The 15,560-nt window shown below is 38.8% G+C and overlaps 1 gene segment (V, D, J or C); it reads left to right on the forward strand.

Annotated features, from left to right (window-relative positions):
* The first annotated feature begins 9,226 nt into the window (after positions 1 to 9,226).
* On the forward strand, positions 9,227 to 9,901 carry LOC122705755. The segment is given in 2 exon segments: positions 9,227 to 9,338; positions 9,564 to 9,901. Coding segments are annotated over 2 exon segments (390 nt in total).
* Positions 9,902 to 15,560: the final 5,659 nt, after the last annotated feature.

The raw sequence follows: 15,560 nt of genomic DNA on the forward strand, positions 1-15,560 counted from the left end.
TTACATTCCAAGGGACTCTCAAGAGTCTTCTCCAACACCACAGTTCAAAAGCATCAATTCTTCAGTGCGCAGCTTTCTTTATAGTCCAACTCTCACATCCATACATGGCTACTGGAAAAACCATAGCCTTGACTAGACAGACCTTTGTTGGCAAAGTAATGTCTCTGCTTTTTAATATGCTGTCTAGGTTGGTCATAACTTTTCTTCTCTGCTATATAATCATTAGTTCTGGGCTTAAAGAAGAAAAAAAAAAATTTTATGTGACTAAGACTAAAATTGTTTGTCCTTTTCTCCTCCCTTTCTCCTCATTGGGAACCAGACTTCTTACCCCAACCTACCTAAGAATTAACTCTCTCAACATGGCTGAGTCAACTGAGTGAGCACACACACACAGAGAAGCAGCACATAGATCCATCTCATCATGAGAGTCTCAGACAGACCAAAAGTGAAAGCCCATGGCTCATTCCACCACAGCTCCCATGGTCCTCTGAGAAAACCAGTTCTGATAGTTTATGATACCAGCCCATTCTGTTTCAATAAGTGTGTCTTTGCAGATCGTTTTATGCAACTACGTATACATTAACAGGGCTTCCCTGGTGGCTCAGTCGATAAAGAGTCTATTGGCAGTGCGGGAGAACCGTGTTCAATCCCTGGCTTAGGAAAATCCCCTGGACAAAGAAATGGCAACCCACTCCAGTATTCTTGCCTGAAGAATTCCATGGACAGAGGAGCCTGGTGGGCTACAGGCCATCAGGTCGCAAAGAGTTGGACACGACTGAGTGATTAACACTATACATTAACACACACATGCACTCATATATGTGTACACATACATGGACACACAGAATTTGCCATGTAAGCTGGATTATTTTAATTTTTCCAACTTGCCTTTTTATTTTCATTTAATAGTGTCCTGAAGATATTTCTGTAATTGAAAAATGTAAAGAAGTATAGTTTATCCTTTTTGATACTGATTTAGTACTTTGACACATTTCGTTATTTAATTAATTGTTCTCCTATTAATGCATATGTGTTTCTGTTTCTTTGCTGTCATAGAGAATGTTGTCTTATACATCTATGTACAAAGAATTTTTATGTATGTAGAAGTGTCTATTTAATGAAATTTATGAAATTGTAATTGCTATGAAAGTGAAAGTCACTTTTTTCTAAAGAAGTGAGAGTTGCTTAGTCATGTCTGACTCTTTGTGACCCCATGGACTGTAGTCCACCAAGCTCTACTGTCCATGGGATTATCCAGGCAAGAATACTGAAGTGGGTTGCCATTTCCTTTTCCAGGGGATCTTTCTGACCCAAGGATCAAACCTAGGTCCCCTGCATTGCAGGCAGATTCTTTTGAGCTACCAAAGAACCCTAAAGAAAAGCACATGTAAATGAAGACAGTGACCATTTGCCCTCCAAATGGTTTAAACAATTATACTTCAGTTAACAGTGAATGAGCAGGTACATTTTGCATTCTCTACAAATTGGGAATTACTGGTGTTTTTTATTTTAAAAATCCAAACACACTTTACCTACATACATTTGTTTGAACCTGAGTGCTTTTGAGCAACTTTTTCTCTATGAATTGGCACTCTGTTATTTTACACTGGTCATATCCTTATTTCTATTTTTTGATCATTTTTGTTTAAGGTTTTCTCTTTTTATTTGTAGAAATTATTTCTATATCTTAGTGTTTTGATTTTATATTTTCACAAATTTTATTCTAACATACAAGCTTTTATTTTGCTTATGTATTAATGTGGTTGTCCTTAATTCTTACATTGTCAAGTCAAGTATTTATTCCACTTTGACTTCAAAGTAAAGAATCTGCCTGCAATGCAGGAGGCAAAAAAGACCTGGTTTGATCCCTAGATCAGGAAGATCCCCTGGAGGAGGAAATGACAACCCACTCCAGTAGTCTTGCCTGAAAAATCCCTTGGACGGAGGAACCTCGCAGGCTACAGTCCATGGGGTTGCAATGAGTTGGACATGACTGAGAGACTTTCACTGCTGCTTACTGGCCCATGCCATATGACTCAGAAAATATGATACAATTTCATAAAAATCACAGCGCACACTCAACCACAAATGCAGTTTACACAGACACTTCACTGCTCAACATGCTTGTTGAGGATTCCAGAAATGATAAGATGATATGTTCTTTATCTTCTGTTATCTTGGCTAAAAATGGTAAATTTTAAAAGTCATATTTTCATGTCTGACCAGGTCACCAGACTTATTTAAATCTTGATACTTGTGCATACCAAATGAAATTGGGAGAAATAGAAGCATCACTGAAAGTAAGCCCCTTTTTCAGTAAGGAAATTCCAACATTTCCCTTCCCTGCTGCAGGTTTCTTAGCCTAGAGAAGGTGAAAACATGACTTCCTCACATTTTAAGTAGACTTAGAATGAAAGAGAAATTAACCCTGTGACATTAGGCTACTCTTAACAGTTTTTACTATCTGAAGTGACTAGAAAAGCCCTGGAGTCTGCCAACATTTTAATTAAGGTCAAGGAAGAGCAACTCAACAGGGCAGGTTTCAACGGACAATGGTGGAAAAGCAAAAACATATTCTCTACTTGTACTCTACTGGGTTCAATCTGTTAGACTGTCAATACGAAGAATAAAAAGAAAGTAAATTACTTTTCTACCTCTCCACAGGAGGGCAGTATTTCAAAAGGCAAAGTCCTTCCCAGAATCAAAGTAGAGTTTGAGGTTGGATGAAACGGGAGTGGGGGTGGAGGGTGAATGATTCAGTTGGCTGACACACAGAGGCCTGTACCTTTTTACTGAGATCAAAGTGGGTAGCAAGTGTTGCTATAGCCCAGAAAAGCCTCTTTCAGGAGGGAATCTTTCAAGGAGAGCTAAAATCAGGGACTGTAGCCACCAAATGATAAGAAGAAAAGATGCTCCAGAAACTCTTGGTGTTGGTCTTTTGGATTCAACTGGCATGTGAGTTTGAGAAGTTACCGATTACATGAACAGAAAATCCTCAGCAGATGAAAAATCCTTGAAGGCAGGTTATTTTATGGTAAAGAGTGAAAGGAAGTATTAGGAAGGAAAGAAGAAAGAGAGAGAGCAAGAGAGGAACAAGGGAGGAAATAATCATTTCGGGTTGGGAAGGAGGCCCTAATTCCCTTCCCTGCTGCATTCTGCTTTGTTTCTAAACAGGGGAGAGCACCAGCAGTTGGAGCAGAATCCGCAGTTTCTACGTATCCAGGAGGGAGGAAATGTCACCGTGCGCTGCAGCTCCTCAAGCACCTTCACCTTCTTTCAGTGGTACAGACAGGAGCCCGAGGAAGGGCCTGTCCTCTTGATGACATTAACTAAACCTAAAGAAATGAAGGAGCAGAAGATAATAAGGGCTCTGTTTGGTGAGGCAAGAAAGGACAGCTCGCTGCCCATCACTGCAGCCCAGCCTGGGGATGTGGGCACCCACCTCTGTGCAGGGGCGCGGTGCTCCAAGGTCTCCTGCTGCCTGCAGACAAACCCTGCTGCAGGCCCCCAGCCTCGCAGCTGCCTCACTCCTCCAGCTCCTCCTCACACATCTTTTCCCATGGAGGAGAACCGTTTCTGCTGCCTTTCCAGAACATTTCCCACATACCCTGGGGGACAAGATTCATCTGCTCTAAGACAAGCTTCTGGAAATGAAACTCATCACTCAAGTGAGTGGGCTTCCCAGTGGTGAAGAATCTGCCTGCCAATGCAGGAGATGTAAGAGACACAGGTTTGTTACCTGGGTCTGGAAGATCCCCCAGAGTAGGAAATGGCAGCCCACTCCAGTATTCTTGCCTGGAGAATCCCATGGACAGAGGATCCTGACAGGCTATAGTCCATGGGGTAGCAAAGAGTCAGACACGACTGAGCACATGGGCATGCACACACTTAAGTGAGTAAAAATAAAGGTTTACAAAATATCATATACTAATGCATATACATAGAATCTAGAAAGATGTTACTGAGGATCCTACAGCAAAGGAGACGCAAACATAAAGAACAGACTTTTGGACTCAGTGGGAGAAGGAGAGGGTGGGATGATTTGAGAGAATAGCACTGAAACATATACATTACCATATGCAAAACGGATAGCCAATGGGAGTTTGATGTATGACACAGGGACCCAAAGCTGATGCTCTGTAACAACTTGGAGGGATGAGGTGGGGAGGGAGGTGGGAGTGTGCTTAGAAGGGAGAGGACAGATGTATGCCTATGATTGATTCATGTTGATGTATGGCAAAATCCATCATAATATTGTAGAGTAATTATCTTCCTATTAAAATAAATTAATTAACTTAAAAATATTTACAGCTTCTCAGGGTAGGCAGTAGGGGTGAGAAGAAAGTCAGTATGGAGGATATCAGACACAGTACATCCCAAAGACCATGGCAAGGAATGGTCAGTACAAGGAGACAGAAATGAATGATTTTGTAGCTTTATGCAGTTGATGAAGCTTCTTCATCCCCAGTCTGCTAAACCAGAGTAAAAGGCAGAAGTACAGTAAAAATTAACTAGAAGAAGAAAGTTCCTACTTTTTGACAGAAAATGACCCAAATGTACTCCAGTAATATCCAACTGTGTTCCCAAAGCAACATTCCCACCAGATGGTCCTGAAACCACTTAAGCATTAACTGCAGTAGCCTGTATTTGCTCAGAATTTGCTTGGGGATTACAGTTTGCATAACGGACATCAATAGCTTCAAGTTTTCAAGGCCGGAAGAAACTGGAAGCTGACAGCTTCCTCCATCTGGCAAGTCCTCCACTGGCCCACTTTTATACCTGAAGCATTCCTGGTTGTTCTTAAAGCAAGATGATACAATACAAAGCACATAGGTTTTGAAGTCACAATATCCCAGGTTTGAACCCGGGTCTTTGAATCCTGTCTTTGCGATTGTCTAGTTCTGTGTCCTCAGGCAATTATTCATCCTCATCTAAGCTTCCTTGTAAATACAGGTTAATAAGAACACCTATCTTGGTAAGTTGTTATGAATTAAATGAGATAACATTTTTAAAATGATATGAAGTCTCATATGCAATATGTACTCAATAAATGTACCTGTAAATGATATTGTTATTAATTTTTCTAAATAAATACTATTTCTACTGTGAAATTTTAGCTGACTTCTCAAGGAGGAATAAGCTAACCTCTGCCAAATATTCTGAATTCTCATTTTAGTAGTCAGGAAGGCAGACACTGTGAGTTGCCTACCTAATCACCATTCTCTTCTGCTTCCTTTTTAACAGAGCTTTCAGTTTTGATTTACACAATGGTATCCCCAACTTTAAAAAAAATAACCACTACATTTCACATATTTTCTTACAATGAGGGGTCACATATAGAATAGTTCTGACCAATGAGTCACACCCAGAAACATACTAGGGATTCTCTGTAATGTTTTTGCTCTTCTGGTACAGGCATCATAACTTCCTGTCCCCTTTCCAGTGATTTTCTTCCTGAAACATGGAAGTGATAACTCTACCATGAAGGAAGGCACAATCATAAATTCCCTCCCTAATCTCATGCCTGCTCACCTTTTAGATACCAGGTCAAATCCCTCCCCCAGATTTGTTTGTATAGGAAAATTTTTAATAAACAAGTTTTTGGTTGAATTTCTTTGCTACTTATGGCTAAACATAATCCTAACTGTAGTGGGATGACATAAAATGGCTTTGTGATTTTGTGTGCATTGAAAGAGTGATACAAATAAGTACTATATTTTTACAAAGGAGGGACCTGTATTTATGCTGATCATATTTATTTCTTGAAGAGTTAATGTTCCTATAAATTTGTATTAAGAAAAAAATTATCTTCCATTTATTTTAAAATTTCTGTCAATTTCCTACACTCATGGGAGACTATGAAATTCAGCTTTGCATCCTAAGCCATAGACAATATCAAGTTCCACCTAAATATTAACAAATAATAACAGTAGCATTACATTTTTCACATTCTGAGTACAAATATTATTTATTTTTATTGATTTATAGCTTCATATTACCCCCAGAAACATACTCAAAAGACACCCCCTTGAACAAATACATTCATTTTGAAGATTGCAAGGGCAAATATAAGTTAAAAATAAAAAAAAACACATTTCAATTCTGCCTCATATAAAAAGGGAAAGGCTTCACTCCCTCCCTTTTCTTAGAGTATTTACTTTAGAAAATTTGTAATTATGAATTTTTTCTCTATCACTTTGAGATGTGTGCAAACCTTTTAAAAAGCTAAATACGCCTCTTGCCAGTTTTACAATCCAGAAATATTTGTCAAGCACCTGGGAGCCATCTCTTTGAAATGGACTCATCAAGGAGGACACCCTCACCTCGCAGTGTCTGAGGAGGGCAGGAGTCTAACCTCGGCTGGCACCTTGCTCTAAGTTGTAAACTTTTTTCCTGTCAAAGAAACAAGCCATTTTTCCTTCAGGTAAAGGAAATCAGCAAGCACACGTGGCTACCCCAATGACCAGGTAAAGGTCAGAAGGAAGTCTTGGCAAATGGTGCTGTCAAGTCCTCTTACCTGAGAACTAGTTATTGTTTATCTTGAGAAATGCATAAAATGGGTTGTATTTGTTTGGCTACATGAAGGGATAAACAGTTTTTTACGCCTTTGCAGTATCTTTAACGGATAGACCAGGAAAAACACTATATTCTGATTTAATGTTTATTCAATAATAAAACTGTTTCCTTTCTTTTTTTATCCTCATGGAGAGGTGTTCTGGATTGGCAGGAAATTTTGGTTTTGTTTTCCCATGAAGATGGCCCGTGTCTTTCCATAATCACTGCTCTTACCTGTAAAAGTTGACATGACACTCTGAGAAGAGCATGGGATATCTGTGCCTCTGCCACTTACTGGCTGTGGGGCATTATATGCCAGTGTTGTGACCATCAGTTTCCTCATAAATACTTCAGAAGTAAACAAGTAGCACTTACTTTACAGTGTTATTATGAGGATTAACAGTGTTTTGTGAATTGCCCAGCACAATGGATTAAAAAAATTAAAAGTTTGCAAGGCAGAATTCAATAAGATACATTAAAAACTTCATCTGGGTCCTGATATTCTGTGCAGCGAATGTGTAAAGAACACAGTTTCCACATTCAAGGAACTCATTCTTGTGATGAGGGAGAGCCAGTGACTAGTTCCCATAGCCATTGATCTCCATGGGCCACAACTTAAGAATCCACTCACCTACAACCTCCATTCAGAGAAGTAATTTTTAAGAACAACTCAGACACTCTCCATGATCCTGAAGCAATCTGTGCCTTCGTGAAAACACACTGTGATGCTGAAGGCCACAGTCAAAAACCCTGGTTTGGGTATGGACTTCCCTGGAGGCTCAGATGGTAATGAATCTGCCTGCAGTGTGGGAGACCTGGGTTTGATCTCTGGGTTGAGAAGGTCCCCTGAAGAACAGAACGGCAGCCCACTCCAGTACTGTTGCCTAGAGAATTCCATGGACAGAGGAACCAGGTGAGCTACAGTCCACAGGGCTGCAAACACTACTGAGCGACTCACACACACACACACACACACACACACCCCTCTGTATACAAAGTGGTGTCAGTGCTAGGTTTTAGTCCAAATGGAGGCACTCTAAGTGTCTTTAGGCTTTCAGGATTAACTGTTGAAGGAAGAATGAAGATCTCTGAAACAGGAAGGGGACTGATAATTAGGGCCAGGGCAGAGGATGGGGAGCAAGAGAATTTCTGGACAAGAAAATTGTTCATAATGCACTTGGTCCTGCTTTCTTATCACCAATTCTTATCTCCAAGCTTCAAAAATGAAGCTTGAAATTAAAACAAGACAATTTGTTTCATACTTCTGTAATTTTATAGTTTCTTGAATCCATATTTTTAGGTACCAGGGACCAATATGAGCTTTTATTAATTTGTCCAGAAATTCTTTTCAACCTGATTGTTTTTCTTTTCCAAACCATACTGATACCTCACATAAGAAGAGAAACACAAAGATAAGAAAAATAAAAGGAAAGATAGAAGCAAGTAAAGAAAAGGTAAATTATATATGGAAAGAAGAGGTTGGAGACATATGGAGTAAGAGAAAATGGCAGAAGACTGTTTAAACTGGAAGCCATTGTCTATATGTTTCTCACAGCAGCATTATTAACATTTGGGGCCAGGTGACATTTTTGTGGGAAGGGGTTTCCTGTGCATTGGAGGATATTTAGCAGCATCCCAGGCCTCTGCTCACTAGAGGCTAGTGATACCCTCTCCTTTCCCCAGTTGCGACAACCAAAAATGCCTTCAGACGCCGTCAAGTGTCCCCTGGGGGCAACTGGCTGTAAACCAACCCTTTATATGTTTAATTTATCAAGTAGAAACTTCTGCGAGATGATAGAAAGATAAATAACAAATGTACATTGATAGGGGATAGATGATAGTTGGACAGATGGACACAGTAGAGCTGGATATTTCATATAAATATTTCATCATATATATATATATACTCATAATATATATATCCTCAAAGTTTCTGCTCTCTCAATTTAACATATGGATCATCTAACATTCACTTCTTCAGTCCATTTTGTGAGTAATATTTCACATTTTATATGTATATACTACCAATATATGTTTTTCTAACATATATATAGATGTGAAAAAGACTGAGGAACTAAATATTTTCCTTTCTCCTATTATGACTATTTTTTATTTCAAGTGGCTATTTTTCCTAGACTGTTACTGTGTCATTTGATATTAATGCATTCAAAAAGTAAAATACATGGAGTGTAAAAATGCAAATGAGTCATATGTATTTGCATTATATATATTTGCATATTATATAATGTGTATGTTTATATATATATATGTCATCACAATCCAAAAAACTCTAAATTGGATCATATCTGACATTTTAGCTTGGCCAATATCTCTTATCTATGGTTCTTTATAGATAAGAAACCATTTCTTTATTCTCCCTGTAAGGTATGGCCTCCCTATACTTTACATGAATTATTCTATATATACTCAGAGTTTACAGAAATAGATTCCTAAACACTGAAAAGACAATCCTTCCATTACTCCCAACATCATAACAGACCCACACACACTCCCACAGACCACAGTGTGTAGAAGGACTAAGTCAGAGATGGGTGGAGCTCCCACTACACAGCTGAGTGATGACACTGAGGGTTGGCTTTTATTGAATCTCTCATGAAAACAATCAGACACACAGGAACAGAATCAGATCCATAATCAAGATATCATGAATACCAATATTTAAAGGAGCTTGTCATCAAGGTGTGTCCCTGTAGCAGAAGAGTAAAGAATCATGAAGACACAAAGAAGAGTCTTGCTGAGTCTCCTATGGATACAGATTTGCTGTGAGTTAAGAACATCCCAGGGGGAACCTGAAGGAACATCAACATCACAACTAAATTTGGAGAGGAAAAAGGTGGGAGGGGATAATGGAGGAAGAGAGAGAACATGGGTCTCTTGGGCTGTATCCACCGTGAGGATGGAAATAAGAGGAAAATGCCCTCCACTTGGAAACAGACAGTCATTGTTCAGGGACCCTCACCTGTGCCTTTTTCTCTGTTTCTCAACAGGGCTCAGAGTGCAGATGAAGGTGGAGCAGAGTCCTGGGGTTCTGACCCTCCAGGAGGGCAGAAATTCTTCTCTGATATGCAATTATTCTATCTCCATAAGAAACGTGCAGTGGTTACAGCAAAATCCTGATGGACGCCTCATCTCCTTGTTTTACATAGCTTCAGGAATGCAGCAGAAAGGAAGGCTGAAATCCACCATCAATAACACGGAGCGTCACAGTCAACTCTACATCAGAGACTCCCAGCCTGAGGACTCAGCCACTTACTTCTGTGCTGTGGATGCACAGTGCTCTGCAGACACCTGCAGCCTGTACACAAAACCAGAGTTGAGGACTTAACCCAACCCCCTGAGTGGGAGCAGATGCCCAGTGGGATTAGAATTGAAATCTCATTGTCTTGCATCTCCTGATTCCTGCAGAAAGCATTTCTATAGAACCACAACTTGACACTGCAGAGTAGGCACATAAGCAGGTCTTCTGGAGATCTCTGTAACTAGGTAAAATCTATACATTGATCAACTCTTTCCTATCTGATTCTGTCTTTCTGGACAGAAGTGAGCAGCTGGTTCAGTGTAGAGCAGAACCCTTGATCCCTCCATCTCTAAGGGCATGGAAGCACCAGTCTCACCTTCTCTTCAACATCTTTTTATAGCTTACACTGGTACAGACAGAACCCTGGGAAAAGCTCTCTTTTTCTTTTTAAATACACTTAAGTGGGAATAAAAGGAGGAGAAGAAACTAAGAGCCACAATTAGTATGAAGGCTAGGCAGAACTTTCTGCATGCCAGACCAGAGACTCAGCCACGTATCTTGTGTTGCAGCGACACAGGGCTTCCCAGGCACCTGAAGTCTGAACCTAGATGTGTGTCTGCAGTCCCCAAACCCAACATGAGGTAGAGGTGTCTGAATGTTTTTACTCACACCTAACATGGTATTAAGAAGTGATTCTGGATAAATCAAAGTGATCTCACTTTCAAAAAAATTCGAGGTGCTAATGAATATTCAACCTAGTAACTATCTCTTTCATTTCCTAAATAGAACTATCCCTAACCTCCTAATTCCTAAATCAAAGAATCAGTGATTCAGTAATTCCAGTTAGCAAATCTTTCAAACCTAATTTTAAGACTCTGTGTAAAAATGGGTATATTCAGCCTGACTGCTGTTTATTCATAACCCATATTATTCTCACACATGAAGGGAAATCATAGAAAGTCAAACCTTAAAGTGTCAAAGAAAGACAGTGCTATGCTCTGTAATCCTTTACTTAGTTTTGTTTCAACTTCTTACGGTGCATTTAATTGTTAATTTTGTTCATATTTAATAGTATTTACTTGTATCATTTGTATCATTATCCTTTTTGTTATGGTTTGGAAGACCACTGGAGAAAAGCTAATTTCCAGTCATGAGAATGCTATTTCATCTTGAGAAAATGAGTCACAATTTTTGTACCTCATTCAAGAATCCTCAGTTGAGGACATATTTTCAACCCACCATTATTCACAGGGTTTGTATGTTCAATCATTCAACAAATATGCATTTAATTCCTGTCAGGTACTGGATAAGGAGGTTTCAGTAAATAAAGAGTTCTTTCTCTTGTTGAATATGTAGCCCTGTGGCAAACAGATTTTTGTTAACTTACAGTTCTTATAAAGTAAAAAAGGATGACATTTGGTTTTATAGAGACAAATAGATGTCAGTCAGAGAAAGCTTCCTGGATTGTGTGATGCCTCAGTTTGAAGCCTAGTAGTTTAACAGGAGTTAATCCGGCTAAAGACAAAAGAGAGGGGGAGAAAAGTGCTCCAATTTGAGGAAAACCATATACATGTGGGAAGCAAGACAGATGACGGCTAATTTAAGACCAAAATATAATTTGCAAGTGATAAAACACTTCATGCTGTGAGGGACTTAAAATAAACAAAAACAGTTCCTGGAGTGAGCAGCCTTAATACTGTGACGTGATGCAGTAAAGGATGGAGGAACAACAGTCCCCAGGCTCACCCGCACACTCGGGGCACACAGGCAGGAACAGCTGCTCTGAGGACCAGGGAAAGAGTCAGAAATCATTACTGACCAGTTCTAATGAGATGGATGAAACTGGAGCCCATTATACAGAGTGAAGTAAGCCAGAAAGATGAACATTACAGCATACTAACACATATATATGGAATTTAGAAAGATGGTAACGACAACCCTATATGCAAAACAGAAAAAGAGACACAGAAGTACAGAACAGACTTTTGAACTCTGTGGGAGAAGGTGAGGGTGGGATGTTTTGAAAGAACAGCATGTATATTATCTATGGTGAAACAGATCACCAGCCCAGGTGGGATGCATGAGACAAGTGCTCGGGCCTGGTGCACTGGGAAGACCCAGAGGAATCGGGTGGAGAGGGAGGTGGGAGGGGGGATCGGGATGGGGAATACGTGTAAATCTATGGCTGATTCATATCAGTGTATGACAAAACCCACTGGAAAAAAAATAAATAAATAAATGAAAAAATAAATAAATAAATAAAGGAAAAAAATTAAAAAAAAAGAGAAAGAGTTAGTGCTCTAGAGTCCCCATTCCTTTTAAATGCAGAGCACAGTCTGAAATAAGCTGTGCAAGATATCATAAATACAGTAGATATGCATGAAACATTTTGACTACTGAATAAAAAATGACAGGTGCTTTTAAAACAGTAGAAACAGTGAAATAACTAAGACAGAAAGATAAATGCTTTATGATTTCATTTATATGTGAAATCTAAAAAAAAAAAAAAAACATGACAAATGAACAAAGATAACAAAACACAAACAGAGTCATGGATGAAGAGAACAAACAGGCATTGCCAAAGTGAAGCAAGATGTGAGGAGGAGGAAAGAAAGTGGTGAGACAGATTAAGAGGCACAAACTTCCAGCAGCAAAATAAGTGAGGCATAGATGTGAGTTGTACAGTGGAGGAAACACAGTCAATGGTTATGTGACATCTTAGTCTGGTGAAAGACGGTGACTAGACTTTTTGTGGTGAGTATCTTGAAATTCTGAATCACTATGTTGTTTAAAGGAACTAACAGTATTGTAGGTCAATTATACTCACAAATAAACAATCAAACTCATAGAAAAAAAGATCAGATTTGTGGTCACCAGGGCCAGGAGGCAGGGGGAGACGGAACTGGATGAAGGCAGTCAAAAGGTACAAAGTGTCAGTTATAAGACAACTAAGGACTATGAACATAATGCACAACATAATAAATATAATTAACACTGCTGTATTTTTACGTAAAAGTTGAGAGTAAATCCCAAGAGTTCTCACCACAAGGAAAAACATTGTTTTCTATTTATTTAATTTTGTATCTATATGAGATGATGGATGTCCACTAAACCTTCTGTGGTAATCATTTCCTGATGTATATGTCATTATGCTGGACAGCGTAAACTTACACAGATCTGTATGTCAAGTTTATCTCAATAAAACCGGAAGGAAAAAAACAAAAGAGAGGAAATATGTTAAAAAAAAAAAAAAAGAGGGGCTATCTTAAGAGAACAAATGATTTTCTGGCTATTCCAGTATAGCTGATATGGAATTATCTTCTAACTGTAAACCACTCCAAAACTGGGAAAACATATGAAGCAACAATTTCCAAGGAGTGCAGACAGTGAAAGTTTGCCATTTGTGGGAGAAAGAAAGCCTGCAGAATGACCCCCATAGTCAGTAGACATCTCCCAGGGGATTTTCTAACCTTCAGCACAAGGACCTGGAGCCCCACAGAGTGGCAGCTTGCTGTGTGCAAGAAACAGAAATCAGAATTAGGGCTGGTGATATCACTGGGATTTGAGGGGAAAGGTGTTGGAGAGAAGTGAACTTCATAAAAAGGACCTTAAAATCTGTCGAGGGAGTTTTTTGAACCTACACAAGAGCTACACATGAACACAGAGAGAGAGAGACAGGGAAAGCTAGCACAAAACAGCTTTTGTCTAAAAACTCCAAGGAGATTTCAGAGACTTTGCTGTGTTGGGAAGACATAGGAGCTCTGGTTTTTCTAGAGTGAAGAATTTTGGTTAAAATGCCTTGCTCAATTGAGTCACCAGAATAAAAATCGCAGGCCAAAAGTAAAGGCTAAGTCCTGGTACAAAAATAAATAAATAAATAAGGAATAAAAAACTTGCCCTAACAGATATTAAAGTAAACCTCAACAGACTTTAAGTGATAATTTAACAAAGTTAATATATTTTTGACGAAGACAAAATAATCGAGCTCTGCCTCTTTTTCAACTTTTTGTTTTGTATTTTAGTTGATTAACCATGTTGTGATAGTTTCAGTTGTACTGCAAAGTGACTCAGTTATATATACACCTGTATCTATTATTCCCTCGTGGCTCAGATGGTAAAGAATCCACCAGCAATGCAGAAGACCTGGGTTCAATCCCTGGGTTGAGAAGATCCCCTAGAGGAGGGCATGGCAACCCACTCCAGTATTCTTGCCTGGAGAATCCCCATGTAGAGAGGAGCCTGGCAGGCTACATACAGTCCATGGGTGTTGGACACAACTGAGTGACTAAGAACAGCACAGAACATTCTATTTCAAAATCTGTTCCCATTTAGGTTGTTATAGTACATGATATCGAGCAAAGTTCTCTGTGCTATACAGTAGGTCTTTGCTGATAACCCATTTTAAATATAGCAGTGTGTATATTCAGTTCCTATCCTTTCCCCTCACCCTTTCCCTCGGTAACATAGAGATACCATACTGACTGAACTTAAGTCGGACCACGAAAGAGAAATATCCTATGATATCGCTTATATGTGGAATCTAAAAAGAAATGATACAAATGAACTTATTTACTAAATAGAAATGGACTCACAGACTTAGAGAAGGAACTTATGGTTACCAGAGTTCTACTTCCATCTTAGAGCACACAATAAAAGAAATATTTCAGCATTTATTCTTATCTACAATCATTAATTGCCCAACTGATTTAATATTGAAACCACAATAGATTCTTCTTGCCTCTTATTGGATTAAGCTATGGAGGCATATTAGATGTGAATCAAGAGTGAACACAAAAAAGCATGCTGCCTTTTTGGCATCTTCTAGTACCTTTCAATGTTATAGACTCATTCTGTCTATAGACTTTACAGGATTGTGTAATTTTTTCTCATTTGAGAATATGGAACATGTTAAATGATCCCATCTAAATTCTAAGAGAGGTAATTCAGCTCAGAGGTTGGTTTAATACAGAGGATAAACTTTAATGTTCTCATTTGAGTTTTTAAGAGAAGTGTCTAGAATTTACATCAGATTGAATTACCTTGTGGTATTTATTTAACCAGAACAAATACTGCACCACTGAAGACCATGTAGAATGCAACTACATTGATTCCAAACTCCACATGTTCTAAGTTTGAAATTGTTACGTTAAATGGAACATAATACCTTTATGTGTCTTGTGTCGCCGATGACACCAGTTCTTCTTGGTACATTTAAATAAAGTGTTTGTCTAAACATACCAGCTGACAAAGTGCCTCTCATTTGATCTTACATCATTCTCTATATTCTTGGTTATCAGTTATCATTTTTACTTACTTTCTGTCTAAATATATATGCATACATTCCAAAAAGTTTGTAAGACCTTACAGAAAAACTTGAATGAAATTTTTGGCCCACCCAATAAAATTGCGTGATCTCTGAAAACATTTTTTTTCTCTTAAAACCTCTGATTTTAACACTTTTAATGAGTAAAGGATTGCAAACTGGTCTTTAGGAAATATAGAAATGCATTTTCAGAAATTTTCTACATGTGAACTAAAGGGGGCAATGCTTCCCTTCATAAACATGAGTAACTGGTTAAAAACAGGGCTGTTTACATGTGAAACAGAAGGCACTGTGGAAGGAAATGAATAAAGTGGAGGAAGTGCAGTCAGATTTATGTTTGCCTGGGCAGGAGAGAGGACGACCTGAGTCTTCACAGGAGAAATGAGCAAGCTCTTGGGAACATCACTGTTGGTTCTGTGGCTC

This window comes from Cervus elaphus, chromosome 12 (assembly GCF_910594005.1).
Source record: "Cervus elaphus chromosome 12, mCerEla1.1, whole genome shotgun sequence".
NCBI classification, from domain to species: Eukaryota; Metazoa; Chordata; class Mammalia; order Artiodactyla; family Cervidae; genus Cervus; species Cervus elaphus.